General features: G+C 41.6%; 2 protein-coding genes across 2 annotated transcripts; both read left to right on the forward strand.

Annotated features, from left to right (window-relative positions):
- Positions 1-538: 538 nt before the first annotated feature.
- On the forward strand, positions 539-7,325 carry LOC133547173 (oocyte zinc finger protein XlCOF8.4-like). The gene is made up of 2 exons (XM_061892993.1): positions 539-807; positions 5,037-7,325. Exon 2 carries the CDS (start codon positions 5,087-5,089, stop codon positions 6,344-6,346), a length of 1,260 nt encoding a protein of 419 aa, XP_061748977.1. The 5' UTR covers positions 539-807; positions 5,037-5,086; the 3' UTR covers positions 6,347-7,325.
- A 1,068-nt stretch (positions 7,326-8,393) lies between these two features.
- On the forward strand, positions 8,394-21,134 carry LOC133547172 (zinc finger protein 79-like). Its single transcript, XM_061892992.1, has 3 exons — positions 8,394-8,789; positions 9,789-10,055; positions 18,408-21,134. Exons 1-3 carry the CDS (start codon positions 8,687-8,689, stop codon positions 19,637-19,639), a joined length of 1,602 nt encoding a protein of 533 aa, XP_061748976.1. The 5' UTR covers positions 8,394-8,686; the 3' UTR covers positions 19,640-21,134.
- Positions 21,135-21,444: the final 310 nt, after the last annotated feature.

A 21,444-nucleotide genomic window follows, 5' to 3' on the forward strand; every position in this document is an offset into this window, starting at 1 on the left:
CCACTCACTATTGTCCCAGTGAAACACGTGTTTGAAGGAAGTGTGCACCACTCACTATTGTCCCAGTGAAACACGTGTTTGAAGGAAGTGTGCACCACTCACTATTGTCCCAGTGAAACACGTGTTTGAAGGAAGTGTGCACCACTCACTATTGTCCCAGTGAAACACGTGTTTGAAGGAAGTGTGCACCACTCACTATTGTCCCAGTGAAACACGTGTTTGAAGGAAGTGTGCACCACTCACTATTGTCCCAGTGAAACACGTGTTTGAAGGAAGTGTGCACCACTCACTATTGTCCCAGTGAAACACGTGTTTGAAGGAAGTGTGCACCACTCACTATTGTCCCAGTGAAACACGTGTTTGAAGGAAGTGTGCACCACTCACTATTGTCCCAGTGAAACACGTGTTTGAAGGAAGTGTGCACCACTCACTATTGTCCCAGTGAAACACGTGTTTGAAGGAAGTGTGCACCACTCACTATTGTCCCGGTGAAACACGTGTTTGGCCAACATTTGTTCCGCGGTTGAGAACACCTCGATGACGTCACACAGGAGGAAGAACAAAACAAGATGGCGTCTGGCGGAGATTACGTTGTTTTGGTTATTATGGTTTCTAGGTCTTAATTACAACGTACATGTGCACATGTGTGTCGTTTAACAGAGTAAACGTCGTTATTAATTGTTTGTATGCGGATACATTAGTCTGAGTGCACTTTGACGTGCTAGCCTAGCCTGCTGGTTAGCTTAGCTTGTTAGCTGCTAACAAAGAGAGGCGGAAGTGATCGACACATCAAAGCAGAGATCCAATGTAAGTGTAAAGTGTTTTTATTGTGTGAACATGTCTACATTACAAATGATGTGAGTGTTGCTGAATCAGCGACTAATGCTGCTGTTGAAGAAATATTTGTGATGTTAGAAAAAAAAAAAAACGATAGCAGAGTACAAGGAGGAACTTTGTCCAACAAAAGAGGAGAAGGAGCGACAACATCAACTACTGGACGCTGTTTTCAAGAAACATCAAGTTGTGTTACACATCCAGCCTTCCATCCCTCTTCTTCTGCTTATCTGAGGTCGGGTCGCGGGGGCAGCAGCCTAAGCAGGGAAGCCCAGACTTTCCTCTCCCCAGTCGCTTCATCCAGCTCTTCCCGGGGGATCCCAAGGCGTTCCCAGGCCAGCCGGGAGACATAGTCTACCCAACGTTTCCTGGGTCTTCCCCGGGGCCTCCTACCGGTCGGATGTGCCCTAAACACCTCCCTAGGGAGGCGTTCGGGTGGCATCCTGACTAGATGCCTGGACCACCTTATCTGGCTGTTCTCGATGTGGAGGAGCAGCGGCTTTACTTTGAGTTCCTCCCGGATGACAGAGCTTCTCACCCTATCTCTAAGGGAGAGCCCCGCCACACGGCAGAGGAAACTCATTTAAAATAGAATAGACTTGATTGTCATTATATTTGCGTATAACAAGATCAAAGACTCCAACAAAAGGTGCGGTAGGGGGAACAAATATAGGGTCAAATAAATAACACAAGAGCTAATAAGGGAAAACTAACACTTGAAATAAACAGACCGCTTCGGCCACTTGTACTAGTGATCTTATCCTTTCGGTCATGACCCAAATCTCATGACCATAGGTGAGGATGGGAACGTAGATTGACCGGTAAATTGAGAGCTTTGCCTTCCGGCTCAGCTCCTTCTTCACCACAACGGATCGATACAGCGTCCCCATTACTGAAGACGCCGCACCGATCTGCCTGTCGATCTCACGATCCACTCTTCCCTCGCTTGTGAACAAGACTCCAAGGTACTTGAACTCCTCCACTTGGGGCAGGGTCTCCTCCCCAACCCGGAGATGACACCCCACCCTTTTCTGTACGAGAACCTTGAACTCGGATTTGGAGGTGCTGATTCTCATCCCAGTCACTTCACACTCTGTTGCAAACCGATCCAGTTAGAGCTAAAGTTCCTGGCTAGATGAAGAGACTTAATCCTGCAGCCACCAAACCGGATCCCCTCAACGCCTTGACTGCGCCTAGAAATTCTGTCCATAAAAGTTTTGAACAGAATCGGCGCTTTGGCGGAGTCCAACCCTCACTGGAAAAGTGTCCGACTTACTGCCGGCAATGCGGACCAAGTTCTGACACTGATCGTACAGGGAGCAGACCGCCACAATCAGACAGTCCGATACCCCATACTCCCTGAGCACTCCCCACAGGACTTCCGAGGGACACGGTTGAATGCCTTCTCCAAGTCCACAAAGCACATGTAGACTGGTTGGGCAAACTCCCATGCACCCTCAACAACCCTGCCGAGAGTATAGACCTGGTCCACAGTTCCACGACCAGGATGAAAACCACACTGTTCCTCCTGAATCCGAGGTTCGACTATGCGGCATAAACTCCTCTCCAGTACTTCTGAATAGACCTTCCCGGGAAGGCTGAGGATGCTTCTACATATTGACACAAATATATAAAAAACAGTAACCTTGTGACGGATGCTTTTGCAATTGTTTTATTTGATCTTTCCCAACACCTGGTGGCCACAATAATTCATGAAGTCAAGCTCATGGCTCAGAATGTTGGCTAACGCAGACTTGTTTGTTACTGGATACTTGCTATCAGACTTCTGTTTTGGAGACTTTGTGTACGTATTAAGCAACTATAATTATTTGATATGCTTAAAAGTGCTGTTTTAGCTTAGCTGTTGTGTAGCTGCTCGCTCCTTGTAGCTTACAGCAGGTGTGTCCAAAGTGCAGCCCATAGCTATGTTTTTAATTGACAACGGGGAATTTTGAAAATGTGGTATTTGCGTGTCGGTCCAATCAGCAGCAGTTACGCCCTGTTTCATCATTAAATGGGTTGTACTTGTATAGCGCTTTTCTACCTTCAAGGTACTCAAAGCGCTTTGACACTACTTCCACATTTACCCATTCACACACACATTCACACACTGATGGAGGGAGCTGCCATGCAAGGCGCCAACCAGCACCCATCAGGAGCAAGGGTGAAGTGTCTTGCTCAGGACACAACGGACATGACGAGGTTGGTTCTAGGTGGGATTTGAACCAGTGACCCTCGGGTTGCGCACAGCCACTCTCCCACTGCGCCACGCCGTCCCTATTGGACCTAAGTCTTTGGCTTGGTAGGCGGGTACGAGGCTACCAAGCCAGGTGGTACGAGCACGAGCACGGAGGAGCCTTTGTAGTGGTGTCGCAGCTCGGTGGTCGTGCCGTCAGGTAACACCAGGAAGGTTCCTTCTGTGCAATATTGACTGGTGCTTTTTTTCTCCCTGGACTCTGACTTCATATCTGGTGTTGTCCTTCAGACCTCGGCCAAGAAGCCACGTAAACAGTGTGAAGAATGTGGGCGATAAGAGTGTGTGTGCGTGGGCATGAACTTGCACCCACTTTCAACTGGAACTCAGCACATATGATTAGTTGCACGGCCTATTCTAATCTATATTAAACAGCGTCCGGGGCTTGCGTCCACTGCGGGGGTGCGTCATCGCTCTCTCGGTGTGGGTCGTTGCGCTCTTCGTCTGCTGGCCGTTGTTTCCTCCTCCGTGCTGCTCTCCCGCTCGTTCCTCCCTCGCCCTTTTTGTACTCTAGCAGGTGTGTAATATACGCACCTGGCTCAGATTGCCGCTGCAGTGTCGCTTCGCGTGTGTCATGCCTCTCCTCGCCGCCGCATGCCCCGCCTCCTGGCCTCCAGGTGGGCCCGCGCTGCTGCTTTCCGCCCATTGTCGGCCCGTCGGCTGTGTCTCTCCACACATACAATGTCTGCTTTCACTGGGATGCCGACTGATGGGATGTTCATGTCTTCCCGTTTAGATGAAGAATTAATCATCGCAAACGGTTAAAAAGGGTGGGTGCAAAAGAGCATATTACTTAATCTTTCTAGCCATCTCCAGGTCTAAGTTGGATGTTTTTTGGAGGACTTTGTGGGTCTAATAGAGGAGCTCCCATTGACTCCAATGTTAACTGATTTTTGCTCACGTTTATTTAATAATTACATTTATAAAAGTTTAAAACAAATGTCTTACATAAGGATTGTGAATGATAGGCAACATTTTAAAAAAGTGCAGTTTCCTTTGAATTTGTCAGATAAGTAAACAGTCCTTCAAATTAAAGATGTAAAACAATTGAGGTTGTTTATAGATATTATCCACTATGAAGTTACGGTAAAACCAAGCACACAAGGGAAAGTACATTCATATACACATGAAGTACACACACGTGTAAGAATCATGTTAACCACCAAAATATTGTCTTGTTCTCCTAGAGCCAATATCGAGTATCCTTTGGTGAGCTGACCGTATCGTCACACCCTTAGTTGAAAGCACACCATCCCCATGACATGACACTTCCACGTGATGTAGAACAGGAGTCCCACATTTTAAACATACACACACATCTGAAGAATATTAAAAAATACAATTGGTGGGCCAAACAAAATGACTTGGCGAACTAATGTTTGGTATGGGCGATATGACCTCAAATCTATATCCTAATAACAATACATGTCACGATATATAATTTGGTGTATAATTGATACTAGAAGAATTTTAAAGCGGGTTACAAAAGCTCCTAATTTGGCAGCTGACTTATGCAGTAACATATCGTATTATTTATAATTGTATTATTTTGTTGAAAAAAATATTTTTAATGTACTTGTTTATTTACTGTTAATATCTGGTTACTTTATTTGAGAAAATAATACTGGAAATGATGTAATATTTTACTGCATATTTCAACAACTAAATTAGGAGACTCTGTAGCCTGTTTTAAAATGGTTCTATTAGTAATTCAATATGAAATAATATATCGTAAAATCAATTTTAAACCAAATCGTTTATCCATAGTAAAAAGTCCTGTTGTTCTGGTTGGTTTTTATTTTCCTGTGAAAAATGTTGTAAAGAGTAACGTGTTTGTGCATCACTGAGATTTCAAGACAGTTCATACAATAACTTGTTTTTCCTAAGTGCATGTCAAAGTACTTAATGCATTATGTGACTGAGCAGATATGCTGTGTTTGTCTTGCAGACGTCTGTGAAGAACATCTTCACCCTGAGCAACAGAAGTGGAGCTTCAGGATGCAGACGGATGAGCCACAGGACAACCTCATTAAGAAGGAAGAGGAGTACCCACTGATCCCCCATTTTAAAAATGAAGAGGAACACCCACTAATCCCCCATTTTAAAGAGGAAGAGGAGGACCCACTGACACCCCATTTTAAAAAGGAAGCAGTGGATCCACAGACCCCTCACATTAAGGCGGAAGAGGAATACCCACTGATCCCCCATTTTAAAAATGAAGAGGAACACCAATGGCTACCCTTTTTTAAAGATGAGATGGAGGAACCACTGACACCACATTTTAAAAAGGAAGAGGAGGACCCACTCACCCCCTACTTTAAAGAGGAAGAGGAGGACCAAGAGCCGCCGCACATTAAAGAGGAAGAGGAGGAAGAGGGCATCAGTCAGCCTAAATGGTTGGAGGAGTTCCCAGTGACTGGTGTCCCTGTGAAGAGTGAAGATGATGAGGTGAAAGGTGAAAGTGAGGAGAGGGGAGGGGGGGAGCCTCCAAGCAGCAGCTCAACACAACACATGACAACAGAAGCTGATGGAGACCACTGTGGAGGATCACAAGCAGACAAGCTCTTAGCTCCACTATCAGATAGTGAGGACACAACGTCACACTCTCCTGACACTGATGATGAAGACTCTAAAGATGATAAGACATGTCACACTGACAACACTCACTTCACATCTTCTCACTGTCACAAAACTTTTAAATACCATTGTAGTCTGAAAGTACACATGAAAACACACACTGGAGAAAAACCTTTCTCTTGTTCAATCTGTAGTAAAGGTTTTGCAGAAAGTCGATATTTGAAAGAACATATGAGAACACACACTGGTGAAAAACCTTTTTCCTGCTCAGAATGTGGTAAAAGTTTTGTAAGAAATGAACGTTTAAATGCACACATGAGATCACACACTGGAGAAAAACCTTTTTCATGTTCAATCTGCGGTAAAGATTTTACTCGAAGGGACCATTTCAAAAAACACATGAGAATACACACTGGAGAACAACCTTTTTCATGTTCAATATGCGGTAAATATTTTGCTCGAAAGAACTACTTTAAAATACACATGAGTACACACACTGGTGAAAAACCTTATACTTGTTCAGTATGTTGTAGAAGTTGTATACAAAGTATGCATTTGAAAATACACATGAGAACTCACACTGGAGAAAAACCTTTTTCATGTTCAATCTGCAGTAAAGATTTTACTCAAATGCACCATTTCAAAGCACACATGACAAGACACACTGCAGACAAACCTTAAACATGTTCAGTGTGTTGTAAAAGTTGTATACAAAGTCCGTATTTTGAATAGACTCATGAGAAGACACCCAGGAGAGAAAGTGTTGAGTTGCAGTGTGTGTGGTGAAAGATTGTCTTCTAAGTAGCAGTGTAAGAAACACAAGTGTGCTGGTGAGAACAGCAGCAGCAAATGAAACTGCAGGATTTGAAATAAACTGTCAAATCTTAACTTCGACTTTGTAACAACATCAGCACATAGATTCTAACATTTATAGATTAGATATTTCAGATTATTGCTTTTTTCAGTCAAGTACATGTTTTAATATACACCATTGTGTACTTTTATTTAAAAATGAACACCACACTTTGACTGTAAAGATGAGAATAAACAGGACAAAACATGTTACGAATACTTTTTATGTGTATAGAGATATTCAGAAATCATGTTTGATTTTTAATGATGTTGTAGAGTAACTCCTTTAAATGATGTACATATTTGTTTTACATGTGTTCATACCTTTGCTTTTGAATACACAAAAATCCCTCTTAGTTCATATTTAGTGGTTCACACTTGAAACATCTTCTGGACCACTTCTGGAAACATATTATTATTTACTTTATACATCATTTAAACAGTTGTCTTTTATACAATATCATTTACTTTTAAAATCTGTGACTTTATGAATCATTTGTTGGCTCTCAATAATCCATTCTTTTAATTATCTTTATTACTCTCCTTTGTAATATGAATATTGTTTTATATGTATGTCCCCTTTATGCAATATGTAGATTACAGAAAATGGCAACATTATATGTGGAAGGTTATGAAGGATAGTTTTGTTTTTAATAATCTACATTTCTTATTTTTTTTTAAAACTACACATGACAATTTTTTTTAAAAAGGTGTTTATGATTTTGTTCCCCCTTTTTTAGAATCCCTCAAACATTATAAATTTCAGAAAACATGGGGAAGTTTGGATTGTTAGGGAAAAGTCAATAAAAGTCAATCCATCCATTGTTTCTACCACTTGTCCCTTTCATTTTTTATGTATAGCATTTAATCACAAACTTGTATGCCAAAGGGTGTTGCATTTTGGAGAAACTCCTTCTGTCAGAGTGCTGTTCAACACAGTAAAGAGGAACCCAAGGATGTGCAGGACGCTGAATAAAACACATTTTTTTACTGCGGAAATCTACTCACAAAAACAATCCAAACAGGAGGAAACAAAAAGCGACGGTGCGAAAGAGAGAAGACAAAATGTGTATTGTGGACAAAATAACAAAAGATACATATATACAAAAATGAACTAAACTTGGTTTGGAGTTACAAGACGTGCACACTACAAAACAACACCAAGATGGATGGCACTGGGAATGGCCAAGGTAGCAAAATACTCAAAGCATAGAATCAACTGGCATGATGTGGATTCGCTGAGTGCTATCCAGCTGTCACGGTGCTGCTTAAGTAGCACCAGGGTCAATCGGAGGCAGCTGTGCACGTCCCACAACTCCGCCCACAAAGGCAACACAGGGACTTTAGGAGGAAGGAGAAATGTAAGAACAAGATCAACTGCACCAAAAGAGGAAAACTGACAATACAAACCACTAGGTGGCAGCAGGTGGTGACAACTTCCCTCAAATTAAATTTGGGAAAAAAATGGACTGACCATAAGAGATAAATCATTACAAATGAAGTTAAATCATTCAAAAGTTTACCTTTGTAATTCACTTCTATCCAAATAAATCCAGGATGGTTCTCCAGAATGTTCCATTCGAGAATGCTGTCAAACTGTTATGTCTACTAGGAAAATTAAATTCCAATACATTGTTAAATATTTGAATATTTTTACGAAAATAAGTTGTATGTCTTTGTTTAGAAATTTTGAAATCGACAGGTTTACTTTTATTTTCACAATAAGTAAATAGTATATAATAAAATAGTTTTACCGTTGTGGGAAACTGGTTGTACTTATTTCCCTCGCGAGATTTGGAAAAGAGCTGGTTACTTGTTTCTCTCGCGAGATCTGACAACACTGCGCGCGAACCAAACACGGCGAGGATAAAGCAAGATGGCGTCTGACGGTGAAGACGTTATTGCAGTCGTCACAGTTCAGTGTTCTTAATCTGTGCCTCCATGTACACATATATGTCCTTTATTACACTCTAGTAAATAGAGTAAACATCGTTAATAACTGTTTGCATCCGGTTATATTAGTCTGAGCGCACTTTGATGCTTCTCGAGCTAGATTAGCTTGCTAGTTAGCTTAGCTTGTTAGCTGCTAACAAAGAGAGGCGGAAGTGATCAAAACACATCACTAAGTAAAGATCAAGTGTGAGTGTAAGGTGTTGTGATTGTGTGAAAATGTGCCAAAGAACCACAGCAGAGTACGAGGAGGAACTTTGTCCAACAAAAGAGGAGAAGGAGCGACAACATGAAAAACATCAAGTTGTGTTACACAGAACAGGTTTGTTTACTTCTTACTCTCACATCTTTAATAACTTTATATTTCATTTTTAACACTACTCTTCAATAAATTGTCTGTAGGAAGATGAATTGTCATGTGAAGATGATGCACTAATTGTTTTACATTGTTGATAAGAAGGAGACATTGTCAGACACACAATATTTATGAGAGGTTGATGTTTGTAACAATGTGTATCAACATGTTTACACAAAACTCACACAGTCACCGGGGGAATATTCCAGAGAGCAGGTTAAGTGCAAAGTCCTGAGTATGTAAAGCTCGAGAGTTTTACCTCCAAAAATAAGAGAGGTAAGACAAAGTCAGAGTCAGTTACCATGGTTACTGATGCCGTAAACCTAGCCTGCTAGCTGGCAGGTTTGGCAAGTTATATATGTGTGTCAAAGCATACTGACCTGTTATTTCCTTCATGTCGGTGCACCCTCCCTGAGATCGGTAGGTTGTGAGTTCAAACCCCAACCCAGTCATACCAAATACTATAAAAATGGGACCATTACTTCTCTGCCTTGCACTCAGCATCAAGGGTTGTAATCGGGGTTTAATCACCACAAAAGGTATTCCCGGGCGTGGCCACCGCTGCTGCTCACTGCTCCCCTCACCTCCCAGGGTGTGATCAAGGGTGATGGGCCAAATACAGGAAATAATCTCCCCACACCTAGTGTGTGTTTGACAATCATTGGTACTTTAACTTTTTAACGTGGCTGTGATTGTAAAAAAAACAAAGCCTGCTCTAAAGATGACATCTTGATCTCATACCATCTCAAACCAATTGGCCGTTCATTATTAAGTGAAATGTTTTATAGTCGCTTAAATTTGTCTTTAACCAAGCAACACTGTGTTTTCCAGTTACTCAACTAATCGGAAACATTTCCAGTAGAACACTTGATTAATAACATTTTCAATAGCCACAGCCCTATATTTCATGTACAATTTAATATTTAGCATGTAGGAGTTAAAATGTGTTTTGTTTGTGTCCTGTAGACATCCATCAGCTGATTGGACACCAAGAAGAATGTCTCCCTCATCTGCAGGGGGACAGTTTCACTTTAGAGTATCCACAGCCCTCACATTTTAAAGGGGACAAAGATGAGCCACAGCCCTCTTATTTTAAAGAGGAAGAGGAGAGAGAGTGTCCTGTAGGGCAGGAGGAGGCTGATGTCAGCAAGTTTCCACTGACTGTTGTCTCTGTGAAGACTGAAGAGCATGAAGACAAACCACCTGAGTCCTCACAGCTTCATCACAGTCCAAGTAAGCACAACATCCACATATCATCTAATACAATGTTTGTGACACATGTTCATCCGGGGGACACATTTATCACTAAAGATGAAGATATATTTGCTTTTTAACACCACCATTTAAAAATGAATGCTCATCAATCATCGACAGTGTAATTGCTGGGGTGTAACCATGTGACCTAGAGGCCGTCCTCCTTACCTCACGTGGTCAAATGAAGGCAAACATTCAATATGGCTACTGTTTATTTACCTTAGCAGCACATATGTCAGCATATTTCAAAGGTTTAGTGGTGAAGATTAGGGATGTACACCAAGTACCATTTTTTAAATTAATACTGGTTCCTAATTATGTCGTCCATGAGGACCGTGAAAATTCTGGATTAAAGACACAACTATTTGTATTTTTAATTCCAGCTGACTGAGGTAACTATGACACGTTGTCACATTGAGTTCAGCTGCCGCTGCTACACATTACAATCAGCTTTGAATAATGACAAATAAGGAAGCAACCAAAGTTTGATGTGTGTGTTATTGAGAAGAAGATGACATAAGTGCATTTCACCTTGCACTGCACACATAGTTGACTTCTTTAAGACTTCAAATAAACAGCTGCTGATAAAAGACTTCCCTGCTCTGAGATGTTACAGAACATCATGTTGGAGGTGTTCAACCTCTTGTGCTAATAGGAATGCTATTTAAAATGACTTTTTCCACTTTTTTATTCCCACAAATGACATGTAGTACCAAAAAAAGTACCGACAAATACTGGTATCGATTAGGGTATCATATCGATACATTTCTAAGGATTTATATCCCTACTTAAAATACAAGCCAGATATCTTAAAAAAATAATTTCAACGTTTGTTTGGATTTAGTTACTTCTCTGCTGTCCAGCGATGTCTCAATCAATCTAGTTTATTAGTACTAATTAGCAAAGTTGTCTTGTCTTTCTAAAGTCTTTCTTCCAATAGCCTCCTAGCGGTAAAGTTGTCCGATTGCAAACTGAGGCAGTATTTGTGACTGATAAAACTTTCGGCGAATCAAAATTTAAGAAATTGTACCGGAAAGTTAATTATGTTTGAAGATGGCTGATAGAAACACAATCAGAATCAGAAACACTTTATAATCTCAGAGGAGAATTTAAGATTTTCAGCACAATCCCATTCAAGAGCAGACAAACATTACAGGGAGACAGAACAGGTCTGCCAACTTCCGCCGCCCCTTAAAAAAAAGGTGAGAAACTGGTAAATAGGAGGAGAGGTGAGAAAAAAAAATCAGTCTAAGCCTGGGACCCTGGAGAGGGGATCCAGACTGAGGCCAAAGAGAAAACAAAAATCTAATATCCAGCGCCGGGGACCGGGCTCGGCGTGTAGTTGTTGAAAACCTGCTGCTCCACTTTGACATGTTAGGCTTACAAGATACATTCCTCCCAAAACAAGACCTGGGGCTGTTGAATTATATTAATAATGGGAATTGTATGAGGGAGGATAGCGGGAGGTGTTGCTGTGCTCTGGCACAAAAAGCACGATCCAGTTATTAGTGTTATTAGGCTCGAAGTGTATTGCTGTTCAGTATAAGTCCGACAATAGGGAGTTTATTGTTCTCAATGTGTACACTCCGTATGAATGGAAAGACAATGAGGATGAATCCATGTTTAAACTTGCTTTTATTAATTCTTTTATACAGGATAATCACTGTACGTGTATTTATGTGGTCGGTGACTGGAATGCTGATATTTCTGATGGCAGCTCTGATAATGCAAGACACCTAATACAGTTTTGTGATGATAATGCACTCACCTTATCTAGTCAAGGGTTGTTGCCAGCTGATAGCTACTCTTATATTAGTGAAGCCTGGCACACAACATCATGGCTTCGGGTGGGGGGACGGGTCCTGACTGTTGTTTGTGCTTAGCCACCAAACAGCAGCTCAGAGTACCCACTCTTTTTGGATTCCCTTGAGGGAATACTGGAGAGTGCTCCCTCGCTGATTCCCTTGTTCTGCTGGGGAACTTCAATGCTCATGTTGGCAACGACAGTGAAACCTGGAGAGGCGTGCTTGGGAAAAATGGCCGCCCGGCTCTGAACCCAAGTGGTGCTTTGTTATCGGATTGTCACGGATTGTCCATGACAAACACCATGTTCAAACATAAGGGTGTCCATATGTGCACTTGGCACCAGGACATCCTCGGCCGCAGTTCCATGATTGACTTTGTAGTTGTGTCATCGGATTTGCGGCCTCATGTTTTGGACACTCTGGTGAAGAGAGGGGCAGAGCTTTCTACCAATCACCACCTTGTGGTGAGCTTGTGAGGGTCTGCTGGGAACGCATAGAAGAGTTTCCTGTCAGAGAGAGTTTCAATTCCCACCTCTGGAAGAACTTTGAACATGTCACGAGGGAGGCAGTGGATATTGAGTCCGAGTGGACCATATTCCGTGCCTCTATTGTCGAGGCGGCTGATTGGAGCTGTGGCCGCAAGGTGGTTGGTTCCTGTCGTGGCGGTAATCCTAGGACCCGCTGGTGTACACCAGCAGTGAGGGATTCCATCAAGCTAAATAAAGAGTCCTATCGGGTCATTTTTGTTCATGGGACTCCAGAAGCAGTGGACAGGTACCGACTGGCCAAGCGAAGTGCGGCTTCAGCGGTCGTGGAGGCAAAAACTCGGACATGGGAGGAGTTTGGGGAAGCCATGGAAAACGAGTTCCGGGCGGCTTCGAAGCAATTCTGGTCCACCATCTGCCGCTTCAGGGTGGGAAGCAGTACACTGTCACTGTATGGTGAGGATGGTGTGCTGCTGACCTCTACTGCGGCTGTTGTTAATCAGTGGAGGGAATACTTAGAAGACCTCTTCAATCCCACCAACACATCTTCGTATGAGGAAGCAGTTCCTGGAAAATCTGTGGTGGGCTCTCCTATTTCTTGGGCCGAGGTCGCCGAGGTAGTTAAAAGCTCCTCGGTGGCCGCGCTCAGGAAACATTTGGTGATTTAACCCCCAACCCTTGATGCTGAGTGCCAAGCAAGGAGGCAATGGGTCCCATTTTTATAGTCTTTGGTATGACTCGGCCAGGGTTTCAACTCATGACTTTCCAGTCTCAGGGCAGACACTCTAACCAAAAGGCCACTGAGCAGGTCGATGGTTAATGCATCCTAAATAGAAAATAAACCTTGAGCAATTGAGTCATTGGTAGCCGCTCTATTCTGCTTTCAAAGTGCTCTAAATAACATCTTAAAGGCCTACTGAAATGAAATGTTCTTATTTAAACGGGGATAGCAGGTCCATTCTATGTTTCATACTTGATCATTTCGCGATATTGCCATATTTTTGCTGAAAGGATTTAGTAGAGAACATCCACGATAAAGTTTGCAACTTTTGGTGCTGACAAAAAAGCCTTGCCTTTACCGGAAGTCGCAGACGATGATGTCACAAGTGTGAGGGCTCCTCGCGTCCTCACATTGTTTTTAATGGGAGCCTCCAGCAGCAAGAGCAGTTCGGACCGAGAAAACGACTATTTCCCCGTTAATTTGAGCGAGGATGAAAGATTTGTGAATGATGATATTGATAGCGAAGAACTAGAAAAAAAATAAATAAAAATAAGTTAAAATAAAAGGCGATTGCATTGGGATGGATTCAGATGTTTTTAGACACGATTTACTAGGATAATTCTGGGAAATCCCTTATCTTTCTATTGTGTTGCTAGTGTTTTAGTGAGTTAAATAGTACCTGATAGTCGGAGGGGTGTGTCCACGGGTGTCTTGACGTCAGGCTCTGAGGGAAATTGACGGCAGCTGCATGGACGGCGCATGCTCGGCTGATCTACAGTAAGAGGAGAGTTTTTACCACAATTTTCTCAACGAAACCTGCCGGTTGACAAGTGGTCGGGAACCATGTTCGCTTGACCGTTCTGATCCATAGTAAAGCCGTGTGTTTGTGTGGCTAAAGGCTAAAGCTTCCCACCTCCATCTTTCTACTGTGACTTCTCCAATATTAATTGAACAAATTGCAAAAGATTCAGCAACACAGATGTCCACAATACTGTTTAATTGCGTGATGAAAAGAGACGACTTTCAGCCCGCAAATGGTGCTGCGCTAATATGTCCCCTCCAACCCGGGACGTCACGCGCCATCATTCCGCGACGTTTTCAACAAGAAACTCCGCGGGAAATTTAAAATTGTAATTTAGTAAACTAAAGCGGCCGTATTGGCATTTGTTGCAATGTTAATATTTCATCATTGATATGTAAACTATCAGACTGTGTGGTCGCTAGTAGTGGCTTTCAGTAGGCCTTTAAATCCACTTTTAACATTTTAAAGGAGAACATTATCAGCAGACCTATGTAAGCGTCAATATATACCTGGATGTTTCAGAAAAAAGACCATATGTTTTTTTAACCGATTTCCGAACTCTAAAAGGGTGGATTTGGCGATTTAAACGCTGTCGGAGCAATGACCTTTCACCCGTGACGTCACAACGGGAAGCAATCAGCCATTTTCTCAAACACATTACACACACAAGTCAAATCAGTTCTGTTATTTTCCGTTTTTTCGACTGTTTTCCGTACCTTGGAGACATTATGCCTCGTCGGTGTGTTGTCGGAGGGTGTAACAACACCAGCTGACTTACGTGGAGTGTGCTAATCAGACATATTACTGGAAGCTAATCGATGCTAACATGCTCTTTAGGCTGGCTGTATGTACATATTGCATCATTATGCCTTATTTGTAGCTTTAATTGCATCCAGCCTTTCCCTCCACCCACATTTAATGCCAAACAAACACATACCAATGGACGGATTCAAGTTGCACCAGTGGTCAAAAGATGCGAAAGTCCCTCGTTTGTTCTGCACACCTTACCGACGATAGCGATGCTACGACAGAGATGGCACAGAGATGTGTGGATATCCTGCGACACTCAAAGCAGATGCATTTACAATGATAAAGTCAACGAAATCACAAAGTTGAGTTTTGTTGATGTTATTGACTTATGTGCTAATCAGAAATATTTGCTCACGGTATGACTGGAAGTTAATCGATGCTAACATGCTATTTAGGCTATCTGTATGTACATATTGCATCATTATGCCTCATTTGTAGCTATATTTGCATCCAGCCTTTCGCTCCACCCACATTTAATGCCAAACAAATACATACCAATTGACGGATTCAAGTTGCACCAGTGGTCAAAAGATGCAATCGTTGGTTAGAAGGCTATCGCCGAATTCGTCCTCGTTGACGATGTCTGTCGTGATATGGCCCAATAGCTTCAGTTTCTTCTTCTATTTCGTTTTCGCTATCTGCCTCCACACTCCAACCATCCGTTTCAATACATGCGTAATCTGTTGAATCGCTTAAACCGCTGAAATCTGAGTCTGAATCCGAGCTAATGTCGCTTTCTGTTCTATCCGCCATGTTTGTTTGTATTGGCTTCACGCAGTGACGTCACAGGAAAATGGACAGGCGGATATAACGACGGTTAAAATCAGGCACTTTAAAGCCGTTTTTTGGGATATTGCGTGATAGGTAAAATTTTGAAAAAAACTCCCAAAAATAAAATAAGCCACTGGGAACTGATTTTTTATTGGTTTTAACCCTTCTGAAATTGTGATAATGTTCCCCTTTAAATACACACTGTAAGTATATATGTAATGTAGTCACACTCTTAATAACATGTCATTTTTACATATCTTTCTCATTTTAAGCATACAATGTCTGCTCTCAGTGGGATGCCGACTGATGGGATGTTCATATCTTCCCGTTTAGATGAAGAATTAATCCTCACAAATGGTTAAAAAAGGGTGGGTGCAAAATAGCGTATTTTCGAGTCTTTCTTGCCATCTCCAGGTCTAAGTTGGATGTCAGAGTTGACCAAATTCTCGGTTTATGTCCACAACCTTCTACTTCATAAGTGAGAAGCATGATTTATAATCTAGAATTAGCTTTCACCCTCTTAGAGGCGAGAAAGCAGCTCAGTATGTCAATATAGCAGCATAAGCTAGTTACTTCTGTGATCTATGCGCCGCTAAAAGTAGGTCCTCAAAGGCCTACTGAAATTAGATTTTCTTATTTACACGAGGATAGTAGGTCCATTCTATGTGTCATACTTGATCATTTCGCGATATTGCCATATTTTCGCTGAAAGGATTTAGTAGAGAACATCGACGATAAAGTTCGCAACTTTTGGTGCTGATAAAAAAGCCTTGCCTTTACCGGAAGTCGCAGACGATGACGTCACAAGGGTGAGGGCTCCTCACGTCCTCACATTGTTTATAATGGGAGCCTCCAGCGGCAAGAGCTATTCGGATCTAGAAAACGACAATTTCCCCATCAATTTGAGCGAAGATGAAAGATTTGTGGATGATGATATTGATAGCGAAGGATGAGAAAAAAAATAAAAAAAATAAAATAAAATAAAAAGCAACGGCTCCGGGCAGCGGCACTGTGAGCGTTTCAGATGTAATTACACACATTTATTAGGATAATTCTGAAAGATCCCTTATCAGCTTATTGTTTCAATAGTGTTTTAGTGAGATTGTAAAGACATACCTCGAGGTCGGATGGCTGCGGTGAACACCCAGTGTCTTAAAGAAAAGCCGAGGAGCCAAGCTCACAGCTGCCTTTTAAACAGCTACTGCAGGAGGACAAATAATGATGTCTCCGGTAAGATATATATCACAATTTTCCCATCCAAAAACATGCTGGTTGACGTAGAGAAACATGTTCGCTTGACCGCTCTGTGTTAAAAACAAAGGTGCAATACACCGTTTTCCACCAACAGCACTGTTGTTTATAGTCTCCATTATTAATTGAACAAATAGCAAAAGATTCAGCAGAACAGATGTCCAAATTACTGTGTAAGTATGCGATGAAAAGAGACGACTTTTAGCTGTGTGTTATGCTAAGCTAATATTTCCTGACAGTCCGTGACGTCACGCGCACACGTCATCATTCCGCGACGTTTTCAACAGGAAACTCCGCGGGAAATTTAAAATTGCAATTTAGTCAACTAAAGCGGCCGTATTGGCATGTGTTGCAATGTTAATATTTCATCATTGATATATAAACTATCAGACTGTGTGGTCGCTAGTAGTGGCTTTCAGTAGGTCTTTAACGTTAGCGCTTATAATAAAAATATCACTAATACTTGGTTAATATTCAGGTCACAAAATGTAAAATGAGTATAGTTGGCAGTTTCTGGATGTTTTTTGGAGGACTTTGTGGGTCTAATAGAGGAGCTCCCATTGACTCCAATATTAGCTGATTTCTGCTCATGTTTATTTACTAATTAGAATTCATAAATATTTAAAAAATATGTCTCACATAAGGATTATGAATGAAAGGCGACATTTTAAAAAGTGCAGTTTCCTTTGAGTTTGTCAGATAAGTAAACAGTCCTTCAAATTAAAGATGTAAAACAATTGAGGTTGTTTATAGATATTATCCACTATGAAGTTACAGTCAAACTAAGCACACAAGGGAAAGTACATTCATATACACATGAAGTACACATATGTGTAAGAATCATGTTCATCGTCACACCCTTAGTTAAAAGCACACCATCCCCATGACATGACACTTCCACGAGATGTAGAACAGTAGTCCCACATTTTAAACATACACACACATCTGAAGAATATTAAAATTAAATATATTTGGTGGGCCAAATAAAATGACTCGGGGAGCCAATGTTTGGTATGGGCGATATGACCTCAAATCTATATCCTAATAACAATATATGTCACAATATATAATTTTTTTATATGATTGATAATAGAATAATTTCAAAGCGGGTTAAAAAATGCTCCTAATTTGGCAGCTGACATATGCAGTAACATATTGTGTCATTTCTAATTGTATTATTTTATCGAACCCATCCATCCATCCATCCATCATCTTCCGCTTATCCGAGGTCGGGTCGCGGGGGCAGCAGCCTAAGCAGGGAAGCCCAGACTTCCCTATCTCCAGCCACTTCGTCTAGCTCTTCCCGGGGGATCCCGAGGCGTTCCCAGGCCAGCCGGGAGACATATCTGGTTACTTTATTCGAGGAAAAAAAATAATGGAAATTATGTATTATTTCACTGCATATTTCAGCAACTAAATTAGGAGCCTGTGTAACCTGTTTTAAGATAGTTCTATTAGTAATTCTATATGAAATAATTTAATCGCAAAATCTAATTTAAACCATATCGTCTATCCACAGTAAAAAGTCCTGTTGTCCTGGTTTGTTTTTCTTTTCCTGTGAATAATGTTAAGAGCAGCGTGTTTGTGCGTCACTGAGATTTCAAGACAGTTCTTACAATAACTTGTGCATGTAAAAGTACTGAATGCGTTGTGTGACTGAGCAGAGATGCTGTGTTTGTCTTGCAGATGTCTGTGAAGAACATCTTGACCATGAGCAACAGAAATGGAGCTTCAGGATGCGAACGGAGGAGCCACAGCCCTTCCACATTAAGAAGGAAGAGGAATACCTTCTGACCCCCATTTTTAAAGAGGAAGAGGAGGACCCACTGACACCCCATTTTAAAAAGGAAGTGGTGGATCCACTGACACCCCATTTTAAAAAGGAAGCGGTGGATCCACTGAGCCCTCACATTAAAGAGGAAGAGGAAGAACACAGCATCAATCAGCAGGGAGAGCATCTTGAAGGACTGGAGGAGGTTGATGTCACCAAGATGCCAGTGACTGGTGTCCCTGTGAAGAGTGAAGATGATGAGGTGAAAGGTGAAAGTGAGGAGAGGGGAGGGGGGGAGCCTCCAAGCAGCAGCTCAACACAACACATGACAACAGAAGCTGATGGAGACCACTGTGGAGGATCACAAGCAGACAAGCTCTTAGCTCCACTATCAGATAGTGAGGACACAACGTCACACTCTCCTGACACTGATGATGAAGACTCTAAAGATGATAAGACATGTCACACTGACAACACTCACTTCACATCTTCTCACTCTCACAAAACTTATAAATATCTTAGCTATTTGAAAAGACACATGAGAACACACACTGGAGAAAAACCTTTTTCATGTTCAATCTGCGGTAAAGATTTTACTCAGAGGTACGATTTGAAAAGACACATGAGAACACACACTGGAGAAAAACCTTTTTCATGTTCAATCTGCGGTAACGATTTTACTCATAGGCAACATTTGAACACACACAAGAGAATACACACTGGAGAAAAACCCTTTACTTGCTCAGAATGCTGTAAAAGATTTGCGCGAAAAGCAGAGTTAAAAAGACACATGAGAATACACACTGGAGAAAAACCATTCATATGCTCAGTTTGTGGCAAAGGATTCTCCCAGAAGGGACATTTGGTAAACCACACAAAAACACACACTGGAAAAAAACCTTTTTCATGTTCAATCTGTGGTAAAGGATTTACTCAAAGGCACCTTTTCAAAGCACACATTAGAAGACACACAGGAGAAAAACCTTTTTCATGTTCAATGTGTGGTAAAGCTTTTACTCGAAGTGACCATTTCAAAGCACACATGAGAATACACACTGGAGAAAAACCATTTTTATGTTCAATCTGCGGTAAAGATTTTACCCGAAGGGACCATTTCAAAGCACATATGAGAATACACAATGAATAAAAAACCTTTTCACTGTTAAGAATGTGGTGAAGCTTTTGTACAATGAAGCACTTTGAAAGTACACATGAGAACACACACTGGAGAAAAACCTTTTTCCTGCTCAGAATGTGTTAAAGCGTTTGTGTGAAAAAGCACATTGAAAGTAGCCATGAGAACACACACTGGAGACATACCTTATTGTAACCTGGGTGACAAAACCCCATTAAATATCCTCATTTAAATATCCTTTTAAAACCCCATTGAATATTGTTTGTAATTAAATCTTCCTATTTAAATAATTGTATTTAAATATCCTCTCAAAACCCCATTGAATATTATTTCTAATTAAATATCTTTCTATTTAAATATCATTTTACTTAAATATCCTATTTATTTTCGTGTCTTTGCGTGCGTCATTACGTCACGCGGTCACGTGACCTATTGCGGGAAGCATAAAATCCAGTAGTGGGCTGCTTCCAGGAAGAGCGAGAGGGACGTTGCTGCAGGAGCCAACTACTGAAGCCGTGGGTCGTCGTGCGAGAGTGTTTAAGTGGGATTTATCTGCGGAATTGGCCATGTTGGATGGCGAGCTAGAGCCTGAAGCTTTATGCCTGGAACTGAACCAACCCAACTGAATCCACCCAACCGAGCCGGGCGGCTAGGAGGCTCCTCAGCAGCCGCTCTGTTTTTTCCCTTTGGTTTTTCATAAGTCAACAAGTTCATTTCTGTCCTCCCTGAACTTTCACATTTACCCCGTTACCTTCACTAAAACCCCTCTGGACACTGCCACCACAACGTGGACTTTGCGAGGTTGTTTAATGAAGTGTCGTGTTGCGCCTATACCATTCTTGGTAAAAACAAGGACTGAATCAAGTACTGTATCACATTGTAAATATTGAACGTTCTGTAATTTATGTTGAAAATGTGAATGGCCATTCCAATTTACATGTCTTTTTGTTGTTGTTTATTTTCCCTATAATTCTTTAATATAATTTGGTACCATTTAAACATAAAACCTGTGTTCATTACTCTCCATTCCTAGAGCTGAATTGAGTTTCTTTTGATCTAGCCCAGTTATATAATTCATTGTTTACTTAATACTTGTACAGTGCTTTACTTAAGTAACATGCAGGCTACATTATACATATATTGTAAAAGTTTTATACAAAGTCTGCTTTTGAAAAGTCTCATGAGAATACACACTGGTAAGTAAGTGTTGAGTTGCAGTGTGTGTGGTGAAAGATTCTCTTCTAGGCTTCACGGTGGCAGAGGGGTGAGTGCGTCTGCCTCACAATACAAAGGTCCTGAGTAGTCCTGTGTTCAATCCCGGGCTCGGGATCTTTCTGTGTGAAGTTTGCATGTCCTCCCCGTGAATGTGTGGGTTCCCTCTGGGTACTCCGGCTTCCTCCCACTTCCTGTCAAAGTTTGTTGTTGACGAACCCCATGATGCGGAGACGGAGTCAGGCATTGAATAAGGAAACATGGTTTTAATATAAAATACTAGAACAAAACCAAACAAAGGGTACAAACAAAAAGCACCCACATGGGAGGATAACAACCCAAGAGAGCTAGCATGGGAGCTAGAAAACAAAAAGGAACTTTAGCTTGGAAAAGAGAAGTCGTACTTGTACTTAGAAAACAAACTGGAAGCAGGGAACAAAAGGCAGTAAGCTAAAAACCGCAATCAAACATAGCTTACAGCAACGCTGCAGGGACAAGACAAGATACGACAGGTAGCAAAGACAAGTGCGACATGTGGCAACGACAATAATCCAGCACTGACCGGAGGAAAAAAGCAGGTAAAATAGGAGCGGGCTGATTGTAGC

The sequence above is a fragment of the Nerophis ophidion genome, unplaced genomic scaffold, assembly GCF_033978795.1.
Source record: "Nerophis ophidion isolate RoL-2023_Sa unplaced genomic scaffold, RoL_Noph_v1.0 HiC_scaffold_77, whole genome shotgun sequence".
Taxonomy (NCBI): domain Eukaryota; kingdom Metazoa; phylum Chordata; class Actinopteri; order Syngnathiformes; family Syngnathidae; genus Nerophis; species Nerophis ophidion.